This window comes from Microcaecilia unicolor, chromosome 8 (genome assembly GCF_901765095.1).
Source record: "Microcaecilia unicolor chromosome 8, aMicUni1.1, whole genome shotgun sequence".
Lineage (NCBI taxonomy): Eukaryota > Metazoa > Chordata > Amphibia > Gymnophiona > Siphonopidae > Microcaecilia > Microcaecilia unicolor.
In genome coordinates, this window is record NC_044038.1 from 19,733,498 (window position 1) to 19,760,667 (window position 27,170).

The following is a 27,170-nucleotide window of genomic DNA, read 5'->3' on the forward strand; positions in this document are numbered from 1 at the left end:
ACCTGGGAGCAATTTCTGAAGTCCACTGCAGTGCCATCTAGGGTGCCCGGTTGGTGACCTGGCATGTCAGGGGGACCAGTGCACTACAAATTCTGGCTCCTCCCACGACCAAAGGGCTTGCAGTTGGTCGTTTCTGAGATGGATGTCCTTGGTTTCCATTATCGCGGAAAATCAGAAACGGCCAAGTCTAGGGACGACCATCTCTAAAGACGACCAAAATTTCAAGATTTGGGCGTCCCCGACCGTATTATCGAAATGAAAGATGGACATCCATCTTGTTTCAATAATACGGGTTTCCCCGCCCCTCCATCGAGACGTTTTGCGAGGATGTCCTCAGCAAAACTTGGGCGTCCCTTTCGATTATGCCCCTTCCTTTTACTTTCCCTCCCAATCTACCTGACGATTTATACAATGATGCTCATTTGAATGTAATTTTATAACAGGGCACCTAGATTAAGAGTGTGAGAAGGTGCTGCTTGGGTGCTAATTTTGTAATGAAAAGTAGGCACATACTTTTTTTTTGTTTGTTTAATACTAGTGTACGTGGCAGGCGCAAATATTTACAACAGATATGCCTGCGCCAACATCTACACCTATAAATTATTACATGAAAATACTTTCAAAACAAATAGAAGGAAATATTTTTCACTCAAGGAATAGTTAAGCTCTGTGACTCGCTGCCGGAGGATAGGTAACAGGGGTTAGCATATCTGGGTTTTAAAAAAGGTTCAGACAAGTTCCTGGAAGAAAAGTCCATATTTTGCTATTGAGATAGACATAGGGGAAGCCACTGCTTGCCCCAGGATTGGTAACATGGAATGTTTCTACTATTTGAGATTCTGAATGAAATCTTGCTACACTTTGGGGTTCTACATGGAATGTTGTTACCCTTTGGGATTCTGCCAGGTATCTGTGACCTGGATTGGCCACTGTTGAAAGCAGGATACTGGGCTAGATGGATCACTGGTCTGACCCAGAGTTGGCTATTCTTATACATCTTATACTATTTTATAGTCTATGTGTGTACTTGTGCTCCTCACCCATAGTCTGCCCAAATTCCACCCCTGTGCATGCTCACTGGCAGTGTATATACGCCATCATGTCATAGCGCATAGTTTCAACTAGTTGGTATTCTGTAAGAGGTCATTTATTCACATATGTTGCCAGATCCACACATCAATGATTACAATACCCCAAAGCGGGCACATATTTTACCACTTTAGGTATAGAATTATCCGCTTTCTCTATGAGAAAATGGCCTGCACACAGGGCCTTCTTTCATCAGTCCCTAAATGCTGGGAGAACCACATTCTTTCACATAGTGAAATTTGATTGGCCTGTGACTGATTGTTTCTCAGAACTCTTCGTATTAAAATCGTATCCTATTTTACACAGTAAAATGTCACAGGGATTAAAGTTTAGCTGAGACACTCTTCCGCTGTAGGTCATTCATGCCCCTTGTATTGGTCCGCTGTTGGGTAAGAGGATGAGTGATTGATTGATTCCCATGCATTTGGCTCTGTTGTCGTATTGTAGCATAGTATAATGGGCACTACCTTGCCACATGATAAGAGTGACGTAGGCCTTTTCTGCCACTGTGTCTTTCTTTCAATTCTCTGCCACAGTTTCTTCCTTCGCCTCTGCTCAGAAGTGCCACTGCTGGAAGATACGCTGATGCGTATTCTGGTCATTGGTTTGTCGCGTGAACTTCCTCTGGGCCCTGCAGACGCCATGGAGCTTGCAGACCATCTGGTAAAGCGTGCTGCGGCCATCCAGGCAGACGGTAAGTTCCCCATGAGCTGTGGGAGAGAGTGACATCAGTTTGGGTTGGGACAGAGAAGATAAACTACCCACAGGCTACATGACTCTCATGTGAACACGGGTGCTACAGTACTACCCTCACACGGACACACTGCGTGTTTCTGTGGGCATGGGAGAGGCAACACAAGGTGCAGGTGTCTGGGGATTTGACTTAAACATCAGCTGCATCTTGGATGGTGTTTGTGTAGAAGCAGGAGAAGCCTCAGTTGCAGCATGAAAGGAAAGGTGTACTCTGGGGAGTTTTGGGAGTAGGTCAGTTCCATGTTGTTAATCTTTTTGATTTTGCGTGTTTTATATGTAAACCAGGGGCGTAGCTACGTGGGGGCATGGGTCCCCACAGATTAAGCCCTGGCCCCCTCTACATTTGACCCCCCCAGCTACCGGCCGCCCCGCTGCCACATCAGGTACCTTGTTTGCTGGCGGGGGTCCCCAACCCCTGCCAGCCGAAGAGTCTTCTTCAGCGCCGGTTGATTCCGGCGCCTTCATTGTGTGATAATCTGTTTCTGACGCCTTACGTCCTACACGGGGCAACATACAGGACGTGCACGGTGCAGGACGTCAGGAGTTTGAAACAGATCATCACACAGCGAAGGCACCAGAGTTAACCGGCGCTGAAGAAGACTCTTCGGCTGGCGGGGGTTAGGGACCCCCGCCAGCAAACAAGGTGCCTGATGTCGATGGGGGAGGGTTTTTGTGGTGGCGGGGAGGGGGGGGGGGGTCGGCGGCGGAGGTGGTCCAAAGTGGCAGCGGGGGAGGCGGCTAAACAGTGCCCCCCCCCATCTCGGGCTCCGCCCCCCTCCCGCCAAGATTTGGCTACGCCCCTGATATAAACTGTTTAGATCAATCATTTATTTGTATTGTGTAGTGGTATATAAGAATTTTAATAAAAATTCTAAACGTACTACTCAAATACATTCAAGACAGTCTTCATTCAACAAAGCTTACAGTTTATTCAAGACAGGACAAATAAGGGATCAGGGCTTTAAATCAGATTTGGGTACTGAAAACTTAAATAGGAGTTAAGAGTTAAAAGCAACCTGAAAAAGGTGGGCCTGTGAGTTGTGGAGAGCAAGTATATGATAGACTGCAGGTGACAGGTGAGTGCTGGGATAAGCGGGAGCGCGGGGTTGAGTAAGAGGAGGGCTAGATGGAAATATGCAGATGCTGAAATGGAGGGACCCTCAGTATTCATGCCAAAACACAAAGGTGGGATTTTAGAGGGTCTTTTACTAAGGTGTGCTCACGTTTTTAGTGCGCACTAAAAATAGGCGCGTGCTAAATGTTAGAGACGCCAGTGCATTCCTATGGCATCTCTAGCGTTTAGCGCGTGCTAAAAGCGTGAGTGCGCCTTAGTAAAAGACCCCTTTAGTGACTGTAGCACTTCCTCTGCACAAAAAGGACCGGTTTTGACCAGATGATTTGTGAGCTTTAGTATTTTCGTTGGATAAACAGTTGAATAAGATTTGCTTTTGGTTTTTTTTTTTGGTGGGGGGGTTCATCTTGCAGATGTGGATGTCTTGAGAGTGGAGAGAATTCAGCTTCTTGATGCAGTCCTCAACCTGTGCACCTACCACCATCCCGAGAACATTCAGCTGCCCCAAGGGTAATATGAGAATGACAGATTGTATGAGTCGTAAGGATTTGATCCTGTACAATATTCACTGTCTTATGTATTTATTTAGATTTTGAGACACTAGGTTGTGTTGGTATTGAGGTTACCCCCGCCTGCTATTGACTCCCAGGCTGCAAGCGTGGATGTTTCAGAAGAGGTTCCATCCTGCTATGTAACAGGGGTGTAACCAGACTTCGGCTGGAGGGGGGTCCAGACCCCGAGGTGAGGGGTCACATTTTAGCACCCCTCCCTGTCCATTTTGACCCCCCTCCCGTTGCCGCCAAGTTCCAATCCTCGCCCGCCAGGTACCTTTGCTGGCGGGGGTCCCCAACCCCCACCAGCCAAAGTCCCCTTCAGCGCCGGTCTCTGAGTCTGGCGCGCTCGCTGATCTGGATTCTGTTTCTGTGAGTCCTGATGTCGGGCAGGACGTCAGGACTCTCAGAAACAGAATCCAGATCAGCGAACACGCTGGAGACCGGCGCTGAAGAGGATTTCGGATGGCGGGGGTTGGGGACCCCTGCCAGCAAAGGTACCTGGCAGCAGGGGAGGGTCGGCGGCATGGGGGGTGAAAGCAGGGGGGCAGGGCTAAATCTGTTTGGGGCCCATGCCCCTGTGGCTCCACCTAGCTACGCCCCTGCTATGTAATAGCTTTCCTACATCATGTCTCAGCTTCATACCCTGGTAGAGAGAGAGAGTGCCAGATTTTGCTTATCACCTTGATCTTGTTTTTAATTTAACTATTATTAACAAGCAGTTATAAGCTTATAAATCGTGAATGGAAATCAATATTATTAATAACAAGTGTACGTAAGGATACTGAGCAAAACCACAGTATTCCATTAAATAGCAAACCACTCTTAAAAATTGCTTTTTAGTTTTTATGAATACACCTTCTCTTCTTCCTTCCCCCCAGCCAACCTTTCTTAACAAAATAATAAGTCAACCAGAAACCAGTGGGTTTGGTACAGTTCGATTAATGACAGTTGGTCTAAGGTACAGTTCATCTAGAGAGACAATTTGTCTAAAAGTTAATTCATCTAATGGACAATTGGTGTAAAAATTAAATTATAGAGAAAGATGTGAAGTCATAAATTTGTCATAAAGTGGCAGATCACTTTTTTAAAGTCAATAATGAGAATACGCCAATGGCTTTAATCTAATCAAGGCGTTATCCCCATGTAGCATTGCCCACAGTCTATGCTTTTAGAAGAACATTGACAAACGTGTGCTTTTTAAATTTTCTCACACTAACTTTCTTCACTCATAAATTTATAAAATTAACTTCTTCCATAAAGTTAATGTGCTAATATTTATTTTCCGAAAATCAAAAGCACTGAGACCTGTATCTTGCTGTAGTTTTTTCTTACAAAATTACACTGGTTTTTGCCTCAGTATCCTGTGTTTAGACGAATTGTCTTTTAGACCAGCTGAGCCATTACCTACAAACTGTACTTGAGCGTCAATTAGGAACCCTCTACTTCCAGTATTATCTCACTGAAACCTAACGGTGCACTTCACATATATTGTATGTTTTTTAACCGGAGGAAAAAGCCCCGTATTTTTGGCTATACAGCTCAATGACTTGTTGGAGTTCTAACTGTCATCATAGGCAAAAAACCTCCCGGTAATCAAGTTTATATCCAGTCTTGCATAAACTTAGATAAAACACCACTTATCTTGTTGGTCAGATTTATTTCCCATGATCTGTTGCCACTCCGTCAATTCCACTGCCGACACTGGCCCAGGTTTCCGACACTGAGCCAGTGTCGGCAGTGGAATTGACGGAGTGGCAACAGATCACGGGAAATAAATCTGACCAACAAGATAAGTGGTGTTTTATCTAAGTTTATGCAAGACTGGATATAAACTTGATTACCGGGAGGTTTTTTGCCTATGACAGTTAGAACTCCAACAAGTCATTGAGCTGTATAGCCAAAAATACGGGGCTTTTTCCTCCGGTTAAAAAAACATACAAGATATGTGAAGTGCACCGTTAGGTTTCAACCTAGCCATTAGCCATCGTGTATTTTAGATTAATGTCAGGGACCCAAACTTGTAGTGTATGATTTCCATCCTTAACCAGCTTTGTAAATATAGATCCTGTTTATCTCTGCCAAAACCTCTCCTCTCCCTTGCTTTTGATTTGGGTTTTGTTTCACGACACCCACTGCTTTCTTAAGACTGTCATCCTACACTTGGCCCTACACAGCGGAGTCCACTTGCAATATAAAAATACAAAGGAGGAGGAAAAGTCCTCAAAGTACCCGGGTGCTGAAATGAACATTGCCATTTCTGTCTTCACAGCACTCACCGGGCCATTACATCATCGCTGGCCAAAAACCTCCTTACATTATTTTTTTTTTTCTTTTAATGCTCAACATCCTGCTCACTCACTCAGTGAACAATAGACAATGCATATAAAAACCGTGCAGCTTGGTCGACTAATAAGAAGCTAAGTACCTTGAAATAAGATTTTTTTATATGCATTGTTTGTTGTGAGCATTAAAAAAAATAAAATTTTTAAAATTATTGAAAAATATTTAAAAATATATATATGTAAGGAGGTTTTTGGCCAATGATGATGTAATGGCCTGGTGAGTGCTGTGAAGACAGAAATGGCAATGTTCATTTGAGCACCCAGACTTTGAGATCTTTTCCTCCTCCTTTGTATTTTTATATTGCAAGTGAACTCGTTAGCAATATATGTTATAATCTATAGTATTTTCTTTGAAGAAGTTTGGAGATCCTGTAGAAGAGTTTTTTTGAGTGGAAATGATCTACACATTGGAGTGCCTAGCAGAAGTTCAAGCTTCTCCTACTAACCTACAAATGCACTCGATCTGCAGCCCCTCATTACCTCTCTACCCTCATCTCCCCTTACGTTCCTACCCGAAACCTCCGCTCACAGGACAAATCCCTCCTCTCAGTACCTTTCTCCACCACTGCCAACTCCAGGCTCCGCCCTTTCTTCCTCGCCTCTCCCTATGCTTGGAATAAACTCCCTGAGCCCATACGCCAAGCCCCCTCCCTACCCATCTTCAAATCCCTTCTCAAAACCCACCTCTTCAATGTTGCATTCGGCACCTAACCATTATACTTCTATTCAAGAAATCTAGACTGCCCCAACTTGACATTTCGTCCTTTAGATTGTAAGCTCCTTTGAGCAGGGACTATCCTTATTTGTAAATCTGTACAGCGCTGCGTAACCCGAGTAGCGCTTTAGAAATGTTAAGTAGTAGTAGTAGTAAGTTCTCTTTTGGGTTTTATTCCAGGTACCAACCTCCAAACCTGGCCATTTCCACGCTGTACTGGAAAGCTTGGCCTCTGCTACTCGTGGTGGCTGCCTTTAACCCTGAAAACATAGGTGAGTGAGGCATTTCTTCAGCTTTGTGGCAGAGATTTCCCTTTCCCTGTGTGCATTTATATGCATAGACTGTCGATTTGTGCTGTTGTGAGAGATCTTTGGTTCTGTGTATGCCCTTCACCACTGTCTCCACTCTCTGTTCATATATCTACTACACTAAAATGATAGCAGGGATGGGACGACTTCCCTATGAAGAAAGACTAAGGAGGCTAGGGCTATTCAGCTTGGAGAAGAGACGGCTGAGTGGAGTCATGATAGAGGTATATAAAATAATGAGTGGAATGGAACAGGTGGATGTGAAGCGTCTGTTCACGCTTTCCAAAAATACTAGGACTAGGGGGCATGCGATTAAACTACAGTGTAGTAAATTTAAAACAAATCGGAGAAAATTTTTCTTCACCCAACGTGTAATTAAACTCTGGAATTCATTGCCGGAAAATGTGGTGAAGGCGGTTAGCTTAGCAGAGTTTAAAAGGGGGTTGGACGGTTTCCTAAAGGACAAGTCCATAAACTGCTACTAAACGGACTTGGAAAAATCCAAAATCCCAGGAATAACATGTATAGAATGTTTGTACATTTGGGAAGCTTGCCAGGTGCCCTTGGCCTGGATTGGCCGCTGTCGTGGACAAGATGCTGGGCTCGATGGACCCTTGGTCTTTTCCCAGTATGGCATTACTTATGTACTACACTGGTTTTTGAACTGTGGATGACACCCAAAAGTGAATCACAGAATCAAATCCCAGGAAAAGAAGTAAAAGTAAGATGCAGGATGTTCATGTAATTTCTTATTGATATTTTTTAAACAGAGGGCAAATTGTCAGCTCCAACATTATGTTAATATCGAGGGTGATTTTAATTTTGGAGGATAGTCAGTGTTAAAATTGCGGGGACAATTAAAAAAAAAAAAAGTGGAGTTTGCAGGACTCTCGGGCCTGCAAGTGAATAATCAAAGAGAAGCTTCCTGCAGTGTTTCTCTGTGAAAAATCAGAGGCTGATGGTGCAACTTGTGTTTTAGTACAAGTCACCTTTTCACAGGTTCCACAAAGTGAAATGTCACACATTATTGTTTGGCTCTGCTCTCTTTCTCTTCCTCACTGCAGCCCCCAAGTTTACCCAGTTAACTACTTAAATTATCCGGGTACAATCTTTTGAAAATAACTCGCCTTGTGAGGAAATATCCTTTAAAAATGGTTCCAAGCAGAACACTTACTGGGAAGCATTGATCTTTGCACACAAACATGATAACGATAGATGTCTCCTTATGTCTTTGCAGGTTTGACTGCCTGGGAGGAGTACCCTACGCTGAAGATGCTGATGGAAATGGTGATGACCAAGTGAGTCTGACTGCGCTTTATTTTAGCCTTGTGTGAAGGAAAGACATCTCTGGCATTGCAGCCCCTGTTGTCTCTTGTCTTCTGGGAGAGGGAGATGAGAGATGTGATCTCTCTATACCTGATTGCTTAATTTTATTGTGTTATCCATGTTCTTTATGTAATATCAATTGTATCTTTTACTCTGGAATGGCGATTGCCATGACGGAACATTGTAAGCCACATTGAGCCTGCAAATAGGTGGGGAAATGTGGGATACAAATGCAACAAATAAATAAATAATCGAGCAATATTCAGACTCTACGCTCAGCCTGCAGTGTTTAAAGATATACTCAAACGTTTAGTACCAGCTGATATCCAGATACTGGCCTTGAACGACCAGGTATATAGTTGACCGCTGGCATTATCTGGATACTAGTGCTGGTATCTGGATAAATTTTGGCTCCACCCCCCACCCCCCCCAAGGCTGCCCTAGTACTATCTTGATTGGTCTACAGAAATTTTAAGAAGCACTTGCTATTTGGATAAGGGTCGCTGAATATTGGGCTGTAAAGAGTTCTATAAAAAAAACAAAATAAAAAATGCTAACAATTTGCATGCACAAATTTGGGTACATGCAAGTTAATTGAATAACGAGCTAATTAGCATCAGTAATTGACTTAACAAACAAATTTATTGGCACTGATTAGAATTATTTAAAATGTGCATGTCTAGATCCTTTCTTGCTGTCTCTCAGTCCCCGGGGTCAAAGCTTAATAGTGAACAAGGTATAGAAGTTTTAGGAGTGGTAGCTGTCCGGTATGTTTAGTAGTTTGGGAAGTAGACGGGTTCTTGGGGTTGGGGGTGAGGTTGGAGGGGGGAAGAGGGGGGTACTAGGGACCAGGAAATGAGGGGGTGTAATAAGGGAGGGGGGAAATCTTAAATTCTTAGGGAGAAAGTTTATTACTCTATATTGCAGTGTTTCTCATGAAGCTTATTCAAGCTAAATCATATAGAGGTTGGTGAATGGTCAATTGTTTGGTTCTTGGGGAAAATGGCTGGAACTTAACATAACGGAACGTTGGGGCTAGTTACTACTACTACTTAACATTTCTAGAGCGCTACTAGGGTTACGCAGCGCTGTACAATTTAACAAAGAGAGACAGTCCCTGCTCAAAGAGCTTACAATCTAATAGACAAGTTGAGGAAGGCTATCAGAACACAGGCCTCCCTCCTTTCTCTAATGTAATTGCTATATTGAAGTCCTAATGGCTGTTTTATCCTCAATGTTTTTCCCTTGGAAACAAGTTTGTTTCTATTCATCGGGGGAGGGGGTTGGTAAGAGAGAGGGTGGGGAGGGTGTGTACTGAAAAAAATTGAACAATTTACAAGTGACATTTGGATTGTTATTTTATTGGTGTTCAATAAAAAGTGTTTAAACATAAAAATGTGCATGTCTAAATTTAGGTGTGGGATCCACACGAGTGAAAAAAGGGGGCAAGCATGGGAGGGTCATGGGCAGATCAGGGGCATTCCTTTTAGTTAGACGTGTAATCTACTATAATAAAACTCACCCTCAACGTTCTGAAGACAACGTTCTGAAGTCACTCAGTCACTCCCTGAAGGGTTCATGGATTCATGGTGGTGAAGCCACAACACTGACCATGTCTCTCTGCCCCGCCCTCGCATGACGGACCAATCAGAAAAAACACCCTCAACATTCTGAAACACAAAGGACCATCACAACACCGTTCCCAGGCAACACTAGGCAACGTAAGACGGACCAATCAGAGGAAACTACGTGACAATAAGGGAGGAGCATTCCCCAGCAGAATGGCTCATTATCTGTGCAGCACGGAGAGCACAGAACCACCGCTGGAATGAGAGAAGAATATTCCTGCTGTGGGTATGTGCAAAAATAGACCCGGGGGGGGGGGGGGGGGGGGAGAAATTTTTAAATGCCTAATGCCAGTACTGAAGAGTGCCAGAGGGCCTATAGCACAGACTATATTTGGGATCACTTGACATGGAGTCAGAGGAGCCGGAAAACAACGTGCCCGTCACCATCTGGGATGTGGGCGAACAGGACAAGCTGCGGCCCAGCTGGAAGGATTACCCGCGACCTAGCCAGCAGCAAACGGCGACCAAGGACAGCACAGCACATCCCCCAACCCCCAAGCAAAAAACAAAACAAAAAAAGACACACACCGCACCCTCACACACTCACACACACACTCACACACAAAATAACTCTGTGAGACATACACACACACAAAAAAAGCCACATGCTAGCGCCCGTTTCATTGGTTTCGGAAACGGGCCTTTTTTTTACTAGTTATAGAATAAAGTGGAATCCACACCTGAGGTGTAGGTATGAGCATTTGCACCACGTTTCCATTGGAGTAAATGGCCAAGTGTGGTTTTATAGAATAGCACTAAGCGTTTTTTTTTTGTTTTTTTTTGGCGCCATGAATAGAATTTAGTCCTGTATGCAGGTAGTTTCTTTGTCCGTAATGGGCTCACAGTCTAAGCTGCTTTTTGTTCCTGGTTCTCAGGCCGCTGTACTTACCATTAGACTACTCCTCCGTACCTTAGTCAAGACTGAGGCTGATGCTTAAGCACCAGGGATGTGCACAGGCAAAACTTTTCATTGATTTTTTTGAATTTTGGGAAATTGTTTTTCTGGTGGGGTTTTTTTCCCCAGTTTATTTCACACATTTGGTTTAATGAAAAAACTTTAATGTGTGCAAAAAGACTTAACATGCATTAATTTGTAGGTTAATGCCTGCTAAAATGTATTTCTATTACGTAGCTTCCCAGTATTCCAGAACTTGTGGGTTAGTTGTGTCCATCAACCAGCAGATGTAGATTGAGAACTGAAGACTGAGCTGAGACCTATCTCTTGGCATCCAGTCCAGCTCTTCAGTATTTGTGTAGACAAGCAGTAAGGAGAAACTCAGAATAAACACAACCACCTTAAACAACTCGCTAACCTAACACTAACCAGACGAGCAAACGTGTGGACCTCTCTCATCTCTAGACAACTTGTAGAGAATGAGAGATATGCAGGATGCACCATGCAAAGTGGTGTCATTATTTGACCCATTTCTTTGCACCGAGTAAATAACTCAGAAATCTTGGGTAGGCCTCTGGAATAGTGTGAAGGACTAATGGAAAGAAAATTATCAGGTAAGATCTAATTTCTCCTTCCATTACATTGCTTCTCACTGTTCCAGAACTTGTGGGATGTCAAAAATAATCCCTAGAGTGGGTGGGCTCCTGGTGCCGCCACCCTGAGGACCGAAGCCCCACAAGTGGCTTCCACGTGTGCCACAATGTCCATCCCTGAGCTGCCGCTACTAGAATTAGGCCACCCTGTAAGTTGCTTTGCTGAAAGCCAGCTGATGAATCAGGCCCAGGATCTAGACCAGCAGTACAGAATTGCATGGAATGTTTGCTACCATCTGCTGGAGACAGAGAATATTGGTGAGCTGTGCCTGTGCAATAATTTATATGGTGTGGAACTCACAGCTGTTAAGTCTGTCACCTTGTGCTAGGTGACAGGACATCATCCATCAGTTCTGGACTGGTCTGGTGGGGTGGAAAGGAAATTTTTTGTTTTACGACAACTCTGTAAACCATTTTGAATGAGCATTCACGAAAATTATATATAAAAATCTTATAACTAAGTAACATAATAAAAGCACAGTTCTATTAAACACAGTGTCTTGCTCAGGGGAGACGGCTGGTTTAAACGTTATGAGCATTTTTCCTTCATTGTTTATTTTGGAGGCATGGTCCAAGTGAGGATTAAAGGGCCTTTCTGTTTTTCTACAGTAATTACTCCTACCCACCTTGCACAGTGACAGATGAAGAAACCAGGACAGAACTGGTCAATCGTGAGCTCCAGGTCTCTCAGCGAGAGAAACAGGAGATCCTGGCGTTCGAGAGCCACCTGGCTGCTGCATCAACAAAACAGACAATAACAGAGAGTAACAGCCTGCTGTTGTCACAGCTCACCAGCCTGGACCCCCAGTAAGTGTCCTCCTGTATAGTCTGCTTCTCTATACCCCATTTCATAGAAATGGTCACCTCTTTTCTTAGCATGTGTTTTGTCATTCAACTAAGTCAATTGATAGCGGCATCATATGCAGTATGCAAAGCCTCAAGACCACCAGATAGATTTGTGAACCGATATTTACTTAGTGTCCCACCGGACCGGACCAGGATTGGACTGATGGGTTGTGCACGCCTACCAGCAGGTGGAGATTGAGAAAATTCTAAGACTAGAGAGCCAGTGAGAGCCCTGGCCATGTGACCCTAGCCTCAGTATTTTCTCAGTCACCCAGCAGGTAGGAAGTGAGCCCATTAGTCTCTCTTTTTCTCTTTTTTCTTTTAGAAGCTAATAATAAGAACAATAAGGCTGCTGCTGTTTCTGTGCCTGGGGAATCTCTGTTAGAGGCTTGGCAGATAGGGATTTCTTTTCTTTCTTTTCCAGCCTCTGGGGTGCTAAACTCGGGTGCCCCGAGTCCCTCTCCCCCTTCCTCCCCATCTTCCATACTTAGCTGGGAAGAGCTACCCTTTCGCTGGAAAGGTATATTGCCTTTGGGAGAGGCAGCCATTTTTACTTTAAAATAAATACATAAATAAATAAATATAAGATGTTTAAAACGTAAAGCTTTTTCTTTCCCCCAGAGTGCTCATAGGCAGGCAGCTTTGTTGTGCTTCTTGCTCTTGTGGAGCGATATTTATAAATGTGTTCCATTGTCTAGCTGACCCCAGAGGGAGGGACAGTGTGGATTACCTCTGAAGTCAAATGAACAGTGGCCACAGCCTGACTCACTTGATCGTCTACAAGTTCAGACTTGCATGTGTTCATGGTTGACCATCTGTTCTGCTGCTAATACCCCTAGAACAGTGGTTTCCAAATCCGTCCTGGGGTATCCAGGCAGTCCATTTTTCAGGATGTTCTTTATTAATATCCATAGGAGAGATTTCCATGCACTACCTCCACTGGCTGGGGGTCCTGTGCCCTACTGCACAGTCAGCTTTTAGCTTTTGTCCCCCATCTCAGTATCATGTCAGGAGTACTTTTTCAGTGGCCATTTCTCTTCTTGTAGGGGTCCTCCACGGAGGCCACCACCTCATGTTCTGGAACAAGTGAAAACCCTTAACCAGTCCCTGCGTCTAGGGCACCTTCTGTGTCGCAGCCGAAATCCAGACTTTCTGCTCAACATCATCCAGCGCCAGGTGGGTTTTCCTAGAACCCCCGAAAAGACAAATGGGGTTCAGACTCTCCACAAAGGCAGAACACAGCAGTAACAGGGTGGAAAGGAACCAATTCCAAGTGATCTCTTGGAATTGGTTCCTTTCCACCCTATTACTGCTGTTTTCCTAGAACCCATCATTAAGGTCTTGATTCAGTGCTCTGATATCCATGTGCCTAGAGGCTGACCAAAACTGAACCAGCAACCGAAATTTGCAGTTAAAAACTGAAACCGAACCACCTCCCTCCTACCTTCATTCTTGGTAGCCCCCCCCCCCCACAGTGATCACTGTCAGTACTGTCTGTCCCTGTTGCCCCCCTCCTTTCCTCCCACTACCAGAAAGACCCTCCCCAGGTCTACCTTTAAGCCTCCTGGTGGTCCAGTGGGTCTTCAGTGCCAGAGCGAACCCCAGTCAATCTTGCCCCTGCCAGTTCCGCAGCTAAAATTATCGCTGGAATGTCTCATGGCAGCCTCGCAAGATTGCCACAGGAGGTCCTGGCAGCCATCTTGGGATTGGAAACCGTATAAGCAGGAGCGACTGAAGATGACTTCTCTTATGCTGCTTTCAATCAGCTGTAAGCTCTAGATTTAAACTTTTTCTGTTTCCCTAGGCCTCTTCCCAGTCAATGCCATGGCTAGCTGATTTGGTGCAGTCGAGTGAGGGGTCTTTGGATGTGCTGCCCGTGCAGTGCCTCTGTGAATTTCTGCTGCACGATGCTGCTGCAGAATCCACATCTGGTGAAGAAGATGAGGAAGGAGAAAGTAAAGAGCAGCGAGCCAAGAAACGGCAGGTGAGCGAAGTCCCCAGGAGAATCACAGGACTCTTTTTTTTTTTCTATTATGATTCAGCAAAAAAGAAAACATGAAGCTCCAATGAGAGAAGCTACAGACTTCTACTGATACTGCAAGTATGCATATGTGTATACGTTTATTTATTTATTGGTTTGTTGATTGACATTTATATCCCACATTATCCCAAAACATGCTCAGGTTCAACGTGGCTTACATCAACAGAATTGAAAGAAATAAGGTTTACAGTTAAATTCAGTAAGTAATATAGTAAAATTAATTTGTAAGTTCAATATAATGGATAACATGCAGATTAATTAAAAAAACTGAAAATTAGATGAACGAGGAACATATCAAAGTTCAGTAGATTCAGTGGTGTGCTGGACCCGACTTGCACTGGCTCGCGAGAGCCGTTTGTTAGTTTTTTAAGAATTTGGGAACCGGTTGATAAAATAGCTATTTTAACATCCGTCTGCCAAATTTGGGCTCAGGCCCCCTCCTGGCGTCCTTCTCCCCTGTAGCTCGGGCATGTTCTCTCCCCATTGCCCTGATGCAGCACCTCTCTGCTCTCTTCCTTTTTGTCCTCCCCCCCCCCCCCTCCGCAATCAGTAACTCTTCTGTTGCGATTAATTTATTTTAAGCCATTCTGGCACGGTCAGCAAGAGCATGCTGCTTCAGCCAATCCCAGGGGCCTTCCTTCAGCTTGTCCTGCCCAGAAAGAAGGTCCCCGGCCAATCCCAGAGGCCTTCCTTCAGCCTGTCCTGCCATCGGGCGGGACAAACTAAGGGGTCCTTTTACAAAGGTGCGCTGAAAAATGGCTTACGATAGCGCAGGTTTTGGGTGCGCGCCAATCCATTTTTTAGCGTGCCTGTAAAAGCCCCCCCCCCCCCCCCCCCCCCTTTTTTTGGCCAAAAATGGACGTGTGGCAAAATTGCCATGTGAGGATATGAAACTCTCTTACCAGCATGGCTAGTTTTCAGAGTTTCTTTGTGTGCAGCGTGCTTTTATAGGCCTGTGGTGAGCATCCACTTCTCCTCTACCCTGGACCAATCATAGGTGCTGCATATGTGCTGGAGACTTGTAATTGGGTCTTTCATATATGCTGGAGGCTTGCAATTGGTGTCCTTGCCACACCTCTTCTCAGTAAATTTCATTTGTAACAAGTTATACCAGGTAGCTGAGTTGCCCTAGCAACTGGAGGCCCCATCAGAGTTTGTGATCAGCCAGAAATTCCTTTATGTGGCTGATAATAAAGAAAGATGGGGGATGGGAAATAGTGCAGCATACCTGAAGTAGAACATTATAGCTAAACATTTATAGACAATGCCTTTTCATAACATGGTACTCTATATACAAAATGTGCAGCAGTGTTCTGAGCTGTTTGTAATTTATTGAGTAGCGTCTTTACATCCTTCATAAAGAGCATTGCAGTAACAATTTGTGTTAAAACTACAGATTGAATTAAATTGCGAAAAAAATCTCATTTGAGAAGACGAGTCTAATTCTTTTTAGCTTCCACAAAGTCCTAAAGATTTTCATTATGACTATAGATACTTGTGGATCAAAAGAGAGGTGTTGGTTTATGGTTACTCCCAGTATCTTCAGCCTTGACTGTAAAGCATAAGTAGTTTGGTCGACTATGAAACTCGTGTGTTAAACGTAGTGTGGAGGATACATTTTAAAATAAAATAGTGCTATCTGCCGTTCTGGGCAGGTAGTAATAAAAACATACATAATGATAAATCCATATTATAAAACAACGTACTTGAATGTTGTCATGAAACTAGCACCCGCCTAGGGTAAACCCTGTGGCCACCTTGGAAGGTCAGTCCCCAGCACTGCTCAGGCCCGCCTGCACCTGGGCACATGCTCTATACTAGCACTCTCCTCCCACCAACTGGGTCCCGTTTGCCTCTGGGCTAGTCTCCTACTCTCAGGTCATTCCCCGTTGATTTTTAAGACACTGAGGCCACACTCCGGGTTTCCCACAGTTCCTAAAAAGCACCAATAGACCACAAAACACAAACCAGGATTCTTAGTCCAGGACAACAGAGTCAATAAACTAATAAGGGTTATTGTCACAGAACTTGAACAGTGAACAGAAAAAGAAAGAAATCAGCAAATGGTAACAGGTAACTGAATATGGATCTGTTCCATTTTAAAACTATCTAAACGAGGTGGTGGAGATGAAAAAGGTAACGGAGTTCAAAAATGTGTGGGATAAACATAAAGGAATCCTGTTCAGAAGGAATGGATCCTTAGAAGCTTAGCGGAGATTGGGTGGCAGAGGCGGGGCTAGTGCTGGGCAGACTTCTACGGTCTGTGCCTGAAAATGGCAGATGCAAATCAAGGTCAGGTATACACACAAAGTAGCACATATAAGTTCATCTTGTTGGGCAGACTGGATGGACCGTACAGGTCTTTCTCTGCCGTCATCTATTATGTTACTATATTTGTTTACTACCTGAGTAGTACCTGAGGAGTTCAGGAAATTTAGCTGCTCACAGAGTATATAATGTAACTTCTCACAGGGCCTCACTAAAGAGATCTTTCTCTCTCTGCTCCCTGGCTGACACTAAGAAACATCTAGTACCTCCTGGCTAGATTTGAACTCCAGGGCCAATCAGAGCCCAGGGCACTCACTTTGAAAGTATGTGGCCAATGGTACTGCAAATTGCCTTTCCACAAGCTCAAACTGGAAAAGAGGCTTTTTCTGCAACAGCTTTAAAACACAAAACAATCACCATCTGCTGGTCAATTAGGAGAAATACACCATGGAATAATACCGTTTACAGGCTTAGAAACCCACTTTTTCGTCATAAATGTCAAACCTTTCTCACATAGTGGAGAGTGGCCTAGTGGTTATGGTGGTGGACTTTGGTCCTGAGGAACTGAGTTCGATTCCCACTTCAGGCACAGGCAGCTCCTTGTGACTCTGGGCAAGTCACTTAACCCTCCATTGCCCCAGGTATAAATAAGTGCCTGTATACAATATGTAAGCCGCATTGAGCCTGCCATGAGTGGGAAAGCGCGGGGTACAAATGTAACAAAAAAAAATAAAATAAAAGATGAAACATAACAATAATGAAAACAAACAAAATCAAGAGCAGCAGTAGCGGTCATGAAGAAGTATTAGTCAAAAACTTTGTTAATAGGTAAGTTTTGAGGTGTTTCCTGAAATAGGCAAAATTATTGTTTGACATGCATGCTCTCTGTCTACAATTCTTTTCATGGGTTTCTCTGCCTGAACAGTGATTGGGCTGCTGCATCCTCCTGAGTCTCCATGAAGGCCTCTTCATCTGCTCCTCTTATAGTTTTTTGAGTGTTTCTTTTTTTCATCTATTTAGAGACAACAGAAACAAAGGCAGCTGCTTGGACGCCTGCAGGATTTGCTCTTGGGTCCTAAAGCAGATGAGCAGACGACCTGTGAAGTTCTTGATTATTTCCTGAGACGCCTCAGTTCACCCCAGGTGGCTTCCCGCATTCTGGCCATGAAGGTTAGAAAAGAATGTTTAAATGCAAAGGATCATGGCAAAAATCATTCTTCCTCCACCTGACCCGACCACCCAACCACCCATAGGTCCTCCCTGGGCCTACCTTAGGAAGCCCTGGTGGTCTAGTGCCTCTTCGGGGGCAGGAATGAACCCTATTCATTCCTGCCCTGTTCCACTGCTCCTGACGCAGTGGCTGTCCGTCTCATGAGCCATTTTGTGATTGGAACCAGCACGGGCAGGAGTGTGGTGGGGTGGGGGGGAGGTGGGGTCAGAGATAGAGGGGCAAGCTCAGGAGGGGGCTTTTTTGGTCAGGTGTGGGGGAGGGAGTGCAGTGGGCAGTTTAGTTTATGGTTTTGGTTTACCAAGCAGCCAGTTTCAATCACAGATTTGGTTTCGGCAGAAACTTGTGTTTGGCTGGGATCTATCTTAGCAACATATATTTGGTTAAATGCATTCCAGTGCTTATAGTGAAAATTGGCTAACAGAGGAGGTAGTTTTTAATCTGTAATTGAAATCTATCAGAAATTTTCTCCTTCCTCCACGACCCTCCAGACCGGTCAAGACGCGTGGGTTATGTACTCCTACCAGCAGAGGGAGACAGAAACACTGAGCTTTTGCATACTGTATATATAACCTGTGCAGTACATCCACTAGCCAGTATTTTCTCAGTCTCAGCAGAGGTTTTTAATCTCAAACCTTTTATAAAAGATAGGAAAAGAGCTACAAGACAGTCTATTGTCTTCTTCTCTTGGTTCTGAAGAACGTTTGACCTCACACTTCTGAGAATGAGAGATGAACTTTGGGTTTATGTCGTACCCAGAGCCCAAGAGAGTATCTTAGCGTTCTGTTCCTGGTTTTGATTTCAGTTGTTTTCCTACTTCTGGAGTGGAGGAGTAGCCTAGTGATTAGTTCGTCAGATCTTGATCCTGGGGAACTGGGTTCGATTTCCACTGCCGCTCCTTGTGACTCTGGGCAAGTCATTTAACCCTCCATTGCCCCAGGTACAAATAAGTACCTGTATATACTATGTACATGACTTTGAATGTAGTTGCAAAAACCACAGAAAGAAGGTTTATCAAGTCCCTTTCCGTTTTGTAGGGTCTTTCTATGGTGCTGTCTGAAGGTGCGTCACGTGATGGAGACGAGAAAGAGCAACCGATGGAGGAGGACTCAGAGGATTCGGAGCTGCTTCACGGGTACCAGTGGCTGCTGCGAGACCTGCCAAGACTGCCGCTGTTCGATAGCGTTATGGGAACTACAGCTGCTGCTCTGCAACAGGTACATGTAACAGAAAAAGTGCAATCTCTCACTGTAGAAAGTAGAGGCACAGCCAGCAAAGGGGAGAAGGGAGTTTAATTTATGCATAGTGAATGGGAAGGATAAAGCAGGAAAAACAGAACAGAAAGAAGACCAGCATTGCTTGGAGCTAAGATTGGAGTGACTTAACGAACTAAGAAACACAGAGGAAGGAGGAGAAAAAGCTCAGGCTATGGTGTGGATGGGAACTTCATACCCACGTGGAATGGTAAACTAGTAATTCCTTATACTTGGGCCTTCTGAAATACTTGGGCCAGTCTGTAAAGTATTAGAGCTTTACAGATTGTACAAAATGTTGCTACCCATCTTATTATGGGAACTCCATACTTTTCTAACTAGACAAACGTTTTAGCGAAATAGCTTGTATATATCCAATTATCAAGCTGAGCCTGCAAATAGGTGGGAAAATGTGGGATACAAATGTTGGTAGTGTAGAGGGAGTAGACCTCTGTGCTGCGACCACCCTATTCAACTCCTGTGAGCAGTTACTTTTCCTGACTTCCCCAGGACATTATTACTTGCCATTCAAGCAGTTGCATACCAGGGCGTCCTTACCTGACGAAGCCCCAGTGGCGAAACGGGTCCGTAGGGGAGGCCCAAGTTTAACGCTGCTATAAGATAAGTAGTGTTTCTGCTCTTCATGTCCCGATTGGTGGATGTAGCACTTTGCATTAAAAAAACCTTTTAAAAACTACGTATTGTTTGACACTGAGGGAGGTGGCTAGCTATGGACCAATGATTGAAGTATGGTGACCACCTATAAGGAATCCCATTAATTTGGCTGATCGTCACCAGTCTGAGGTCGGTTCCTCCCCTTCCATATTATTTTTTGTCATCGTGCAAACCATTTGTTTTAATCCGCTGTTTGATTGCTGTTGTTGGATACAAATTTAACAAATAAAAATAAATTATGATCACTTTCACGGTGAGGTATTAAATATAACTCTAGATTATTTTGTTCTGTTAATTGGAGGAAAAGACCTCAACAGTCTATGCTTGGCAGCAGATCATCATTTCTAAGTGCCAGCTTATATAGACTCCGGTTTTATCACTGGTCAAAAAACCTCCATATTTATCTGTTAATGTTATAATTTTTTCAATATATATTTTTTTACTAATTCTTTGTGCATCAATTATAATTATAACAGTCCCAGGCACAATTTTTATTTATGTATTTATTTAATACATTTATACCCCACATTTTCCCGCTAGTTGCTAGTTTCCCAATTGCCTGGGATTGTTATAATTGATGCACAAAGAATTAGTAAAAAAATATATTGAAAAAATTATAAAATTAACAGATAAATATGGAGGTTTTTTGACCAGTGATAAAACCGGAGTCTATATAAGCTGGCACTTAGAAATGATGATCTGCTGCCAAGCATAGACTGTTGAGGTCTTTTCCTCCAATTAATAGAAGAACAAAATAATCTAGAGTTATATTTAATACCGCACCGTGAAAGTGATTATCATTTGTCATTTCAGCTTGATATTTGGAACTCTATACTTTCAACATTTGAGCCCAGTTATTAAGGAGTTACACTGAGGCTTATTTTCAAAGTACTTAGCCTCCCAAAGTTCCATAGTAACCTATGGAACTTAGCCTCCCAAAGTGCTTTGAAAATATGCCTCACTGGCTTCTGGTAGAACCAAGAATTTTGTTTAAAATTCTTTTGTTAATAAACAAGTCATTGAGTTTTAGCTCTTCGTTTTATTTTTCTGCTCTTCTAAAAATGTATAGACCAACAAGATCTTTACAGTCAGAAAGTGCTAGTCGATGTTTGATGGTAGCAGCTCCTAGGACCATACATTATGAAGTGACCAGACATTGTGCGTTTTCAATTGCCAGCACAAGTGAATGGAATCAGATCCCAACTCAACTTAGATTACCTACGGATACGGTAGTGTTTAGAAAACATCTCAAAGCATTTTTATTCTCAAAAGGTTACCAAGGGATAGTGTAATCCTGTCCTTTGCCCCTGGGCAGGGGAATACACTTCAGCCCTAGGGGCTGGAATAAGAGAGACAATCAAACTTAGGTATAGGCGCAACCAGTAAAAATCTTTATTGGTATCTCACTAAGCCAATACAAAATAATTGTTCTCTCTGGAGCAGGTTGTCACCCAGTAGCCAGACGCACAGACTGAATAACAAAACTGCTCAGCAAAACCTTCCTAGCCATCACATATATACTGTTGTAAGTTTTGTTTCTCCTAAACCAACGTATGATCATATATGGATCTTCCTGTTTCCTTCCATTACACAATATAGTAATATACAAAAATGACAATTTCCTGTATTCTACCATCCTCTCCTACTTGTGTTCACATGCACACTTTATGGCCATTGGCTAATCCCTTATCAGTAAAGCGTGCTCACAGCGTTGCAAAACCATGTAGCAAACTAGTATGACACACCTGATGTCCTTCTCCGAACACATATTTCCGTTGGAACATCTTGGAGTCTGCAGAGTCCTCAGTCTCTCATCACCATCAAGGTTATATCCATTTGTATCTGCTATATATGGGCCGCATAGCCTCAGTTCCTCCTGAGTGTCACCTTAACATGTAACATGTACTTTCCATTTACTGAGAAAGCACTGTAGCTTACATGCAGCTGCAGGAAGAAACTAAAAATATGCTGACGACAGCAAAGCAAGGAATACTGAGGGTCACCAGAGCCATATTACAGGCCTAGTATAGGAAGGAATATACAGGATATAACGTAGTGGATGAGAATCGCAGCAGGTATGTCTTTGGAGAGAATATTATTTTAGGAAACATTTTGTGTGGTTTTAGTTTTGTTTGTTGAGCAGATGGGTATTGACGTTTTTAATGATTCTGTGAATGTGTAACCTGCCTTAACAATGGTATCATTAAGTGAGAGAATCTTGGCTGTTAAATAATTTCATTTGAAAACTTCTTTTCCTTAGGCAATCCATATGGAGACAGATCCGCAAACCATCAGCGCTTACCTGGTGTACCTCTCCCAGCACGCTCCCGTGGAAGATCAGGGACAGCACAATGACCTCGCTCTGGTGAGAGACCGAGTTCAAGCTCCTTAGCAGCGATGAATACGATATTCTGAGGGCTCAGTCTGCTCAGAGAGAGACTAGAGGCCTCTTTCACAAAGCAGCACTAGCGATTCCTGTGCAGCAAATGAGAGGAAGCCCATTCAATTATGTAAGTACATAAGTATTGCATACTGGGAAAGACCAAAGGTCCATCGAGCCCAGCATCCTGTTTCCAACAGTGGCCAATCCAGGTCACAAATACCTGGCAAGATCCCAAAAATGTACAAAACATTTTATACTGCTTATCCCAGAAATTCCGGGGCTTCCTCTCATTTGCCTCTCAGGAATCGCTAGTGCGGTTTTGTAAAAGAGGCCCTAAGAGTCACCAGCATTCACCAGCTGTAAGACTCCCTTCTTTTACAGACTCACAAACTGCAGATCAACGATCTAGAACACAAAGCAAGAATTTAATGGTAGTTTAGTTTGCAGCCACCAACAGAAGGAAAGCACTCCACTGAAGGAAAAACGCCAGGCATAAAACAGTAGAGCAAAAGAAATGGAACCTCTTGCAGATGGTGTCCAAAAAAAGACTTTATTAAAATAACTAGTAAAAAAGGCCCGTTTCTGCCTTTGATGAAACGGGCCCTAGCCGGCACCGAACTCCCTTCCCCTCCCCTTACGGTTGTGTCCCTGGTGGTCTAGAGGTACCTGTTCGGTCGGGGCAGGAAAGAAAGACCCCCTCTTTTCTGCCCGTAGCGGTGCTGGTAGGTGTCTTGCTGCATCGTGTGGGATTCCGGCTCTCGGCGTTTCAAAATGGCCGCCGAGAGTTGAAGTCTCGCGAGGCAGCTTCAACTCTCGGCGGCCATTTTGAATCGCCGAGAGCCGGACTCAGACACGATGCTGCCGGGCACCTAGCAGCAGCGCTCCGAGCCTGGAAACCGTGGGTTCCTTCGTTCCTGGCCGTGCGAACAGGTACCGCTAGACCACTAGGGATAGTGGCGTAAGGGGAGGGAAGTTGATGAGGGGAAGAGTTTGCTACCGGGTGCGGGGCGGTAAGTTGAAAGGGGCGTTGCGATGGGGCGAAAGGGGGCGGGGTGATGGGCATGTCAGCTGCAGGTATTTTTTTGGAAGGGGAGGAGTAGGGAAACACGCGAGGGCGGGGCATGCAGACATGGTGAGTGTTGTGGCTTCACCACCATGAAGTTACGAACCGGTGTGTGAGTGCCTGCAGTGACGTCAGTGTCCTCAGAACGTTGAGGTGCGTTTTATTATAGTAGATCTTCTAAAAAAGTAAGGGAGACCCGACACAACTCGTGTTTCAGCCCTACCGGCCTGCATCAGGGATCTAGGAATCTGTCATTCAATACATGTTCCTAGGTTAGTCGTCAAACATCAAAATCTCTTTCTTCCTCAGGCCAGTCTTTGGACACTGCAGCCCTTGCTGAGAATCCCCTGAGGAGGATGGGGCTCAGGCAGATACAGAGTTAAAATTTGCTGTTTGACGTCTAATCTAGGAACACATATTGAATGTCAGATTTCTTAGACCCCTGTTGCAGGCTGGTAGGGCCGAAACACGAGTCGTGTCTGGTCTCCCTTACTTTTTTAGAAGTTTATTTCAATAAAGTCTATTTTGGACACAATCTGCAAGAGGTTCCTTTCTTTTGTTCTACTGTTCTATGTGTGGAGTTTAGTTTGCAGACCTGTAAGAAAGTGGAATAGGCGAGGAAGAGATTGGATGGTGCAGAACACAAGATGTAGACACCATGAGGATCTCTCTTTCTCTTATCTTTGCCCAACTACATATACTCAAATGAACAGATCGCTTTAATTCATTGAAATCGACTCGCCGGTAAAAATCTGCATTGCGTGTCTTGTTGTTGGTGAGATCCGTCCGATGTGTCTGCTCATCCGACTTTGTAGCCTTATGTGGGAAAGAGAAAGCAGAGGTTATATTGTTTGCATATCTGAGGCAAAAGTATTTGGGGAAAAAAAAACCGACACTTAAAATTTGAACTGTGAGAGAAATGTCAAGGAGAAACAAAGCTTTTTAAAATAAAAAAAAAAGAAAGAACTGACGAAAAAAATGGGAGTGAGGCTGGCAGGAAGTGTGGTAGTGGTGAAAGCAAATGGAAAGAATTTGTGCTTTTATCCATGGATGTTGTTGCTTCCCTTCTATAGGATGTGGCCAGGCTTACGGTGGAACGATCTACTATAATGACTCACCTCTTTTCAAAGCTGTCCTATTGCCCCGAGTCGGATGCTGTGTTGGTTGCACTGCTTTCTGTTTTCTCCCAATACGTTAAGCGTATGCGCAAAAGCAAGGAGGGTGAAGAGGTTTACAGCTGGGTAGGTACCCCCTTTCCTCTACACTCTCTAATCCCGTGTACTCGGGAGGAAGTTGCTTCTGATCCATGGTTAATTCTTTAGCATTTAGTCTCCGGTACAGGATAGTTTCTGTATCTGGTTGCAAAACCAGGTGGTTTCCTCCTCTCCTTGTTCGTTTTTTTTTTTCTTGCAGTCAGAGTCCCAGGATCAGGTCTTCCTGCGCTGGACTAGTGGTGAAACAGCCACTATGCATATTCTAGTAGTCCATGCCATGGTCATTCTGCTAACCCTTGGACCCCCTCAAGGTCAGTAAAGCTATAAAAACTTTATTGATACATAATGCATACATTCATTCAATAAATTTAAGGACATGTCCGGGATGCAAAGGTCATTGATCTAAATGTGTAGGAAAAGAGTCCAGGGAGGTTACCTTGTCTGGACAGCATGATGGCATAGGAGACCTTTCAAATGACAAATTCTTGAATGAGTCAGTGATATGTTTCACATTTTATCCTTGAAGGGGAGAGTGATTTCTACTCCTTGCTGGACATCTGGTTTCCTGACAAGAAGCCTCTTCCTACAGCCTTTTTGGTGGATACCTCAGAAGAGGCTTTACTGTTCCCTGACTGGCTAAAGCTGCGAATGATTCGCTCAGAGGTCCCTCGTCTGGTGGATGCTGGTATGTGGGGTTGGAGTAGAAGAAAAGAGAAATAGTTTGTTCTGAATTTGCTAGTAGTGAGCACAGCAGTCTGTATTTTGATCCACACACGAGGCATTAGAAGTCATTAGTTTTCTTTAGAGTTGCACATTTTTACGTTTTTTTTATCGCGATGAATGCATTAAAATTTTAAATTGCATTAATAATTTTAACACATTAATCACATTCTCCCTCCCCCTGGCGGCTTTCTGAATTTGCCTGTACATGCTGCTTCTCTCAAGCCGAAGTCCTCCCTCTCTAGCGTCCTTCCTCCTCTGACAAAACGTCCTATTTCCTGTGGGCAGGACACTAGAGAGGGAGGTCCCGGCTAGAGAGCAGCAGCTTGTGCTTAGCGCTGCTGTCTATACAGGCAAATTTGAAGGGTTGCCAGGGAGATGGGGGGAGGGGGAATGAAATGCCGGTGAACTCAGGGGCAACAGAAGGAAAAAATTGCCGGAGTGTGTATGTGTATGTGTTTTTTTTTTTTTTTGGGGGGGGGGGGGGGGGCTACAAGAGAAAAAGATGCCAGAGTGCTGGGGGGGAGGCACAGAGAGAAAAATATGCCAGTCATTTGGTGGGGGGGGGGGGGAGACTCGGGCTAAAGCTTCCTGTATCAAGTGGGGTTTATAGACGAGATGGTGCCCATGGAAAGAGGGGAGATGATGCCCATAGAGAGGAGGGGAAGGGCGATGGTGACCTTGGAGAGGAGGAAAAGGGAGATGGAAGGAGATGGAAACTAGGTAGATTTGAGAAAGAGGAAGAAAAATTGAAGAAACTTGAATATGAAAGATGGATGTAGGGCGGGAAGAGAAGGAGGAGAAAAAAAAAGAAATAGTGAATAGACAGGAGCCCATGGAAACAGAGATCACAGCACTGAACTGTGCTGGAAGCACAGGGAAGCAGAGACGAGGGAACATGATGGTTAGAAAGATAAAATCAGCAGACAACGAAAGTAAGATAAATGATTTTATTTTTAGTTTAGTAATTGAAATGTGTCAGTTTTGAGAATTTACGTCTGCTATCTATATATTGCATTGTAGAGGAGGAAATATGAGGGGGCGCTTTATTAGATTGCAACTTTTAATTGATTTACAGCCCTAGTTTCCTTTGAACTTTGAATAGGAAGTTATGTAGATTCAGGGGCCTAGCTACATTTACAGACACTTGATATACCGCTGATGACACTACTAACAATATGACACTGTGAATTTGGGGTCCATGTTCAAAAGATTTGCCCTGCTAAATCTGGGATTTAGCCAGACAATTTTATATGGCAGAGTTTTGCTCACACAAAATTTACACAGTTAAAGGAGTCAGTGCTTGGAGCATTCCTGGGATGCTGTTGTAACATGAGTAATGGCTGGTCGGAAAACATAACTATGCTAAAATGAACTGGATACTTTTAGAGGAGATATTTCAGCCCAGATGCATTTGGCCTGAGTATCCGGATAAAGTTAATGGGCAACTTTTTCCAGTTAACTTTTTCTGGTGACTACTGGCCACTTCAATACAAATGAATGTGAACTTTGAACTTGTTTTGCGTTGCAGCTTTGCAGGATCTGGAACCCCAGCAACTGCTTCTGTTCGTCCAGTCCTTTGGAATCCCGGTGTCCAGTATGAGTAAACTGCTTCAGTACCTGGACCAGGCCGTGTCTCACGATCCCCAGACCCTGGAGCAGAACATCATGGACAAGAGTGAGACTTTCAGTTCAACTCTGTTTCACTCTTAGAAACTATGGAGCTGATTTTCAGCTGGCTGCCAATGTCCTGAATTCCCCGCCTAAAACTTGGCTGGGAATCTTAGTTTCAGTTTCAGCCACACAAAATCTGGTTGCTTAGATTTAGGATTGCCATTTGGTGGCTGCTTTTAGCCACCAAGCCCTAAAAATCAGTGGTAGGCAGCAAAGGCTTCCCTTTGTCCCAGGAATGCCTCTGGGGTCCCCACTTTTTAAAAATTGAAATTTGAAGGTTAATTATTTACTTAGAATCTTGAGATCAGAATTCAGATGTCCAGGTCAGAATGTGCTCAATTTCAGCCGTATTTTACGAAAGGGTCTGCCAAACATGGAGCCTTTCATAAAATACCTATAAGGATATGCAGGAGCAGCACCATTTTACAAATATACACAAGCTTCTAGGTGGTAGTGTCGGCATTTCCATG

General features: G+C 44.0%; 1 protein-coding gene across 2 annotated transcripts in view; it reads left to right on the plus strand.

Moving 5' to 3' along the window:
* The window catches only part of LOC115476096 (integrator complex subunit 1-like), a 90,854-nt gene that overhangs the window by 26,553 nt on the left and 37,131 nt on the right, over nt 1-27,170 (plus strand). For both annotated transcript variants that reach the window (XM_030212249.1, XM_030212250.1), the window contains exons 14-27: nt 1,626-1,783; nt 3,328-3,424; nt 6,706-6,797; nt 8,071-8,131; nt 11,945-12,142; nt 13,228-13,357; nt 13,986-14,165; nt 17,511-17,660; nt 18,756-18,935; nt 21,907-22,011; nt 24,166-24,333; nt 24,506-24,617; nt 24,833-24,991; nt 26,558-26,704. In XM_030212249.1, the coding sequence (XP_030068109.1) occupies nt 1,626-1,783; nt 3,328-3,424; nt 6,706-6,797; nt 8,071-8,131; nt 11,945-12,142; nt 13,228-13,357; nt 13,986-14,165; nt 17,511-17,660; nt 18,756-18,935; nt 21,907-22,011; nt 24,166-24,333; nt 24,506-24,617; nt 24,833-24,991; nt 26,558-26,704 (1,937 nt within the window). The remainder of the gene's footprint in view (nt 1-1,625; nt 1,784-3,327; nt 3,425-6,705; nt 6,798-8,070; nt 8,132-11,944; nt 12,143-13,227; nt 13,358-13,985; nt 14,166-17,510; nt 17,661-18,755; nt 18,936-21,906; nt 22,012-24,165; nt 24,334-24,505; nt 24,618-24,832; nt 24,992-26,557; nt 26,705-27,170) is intronic.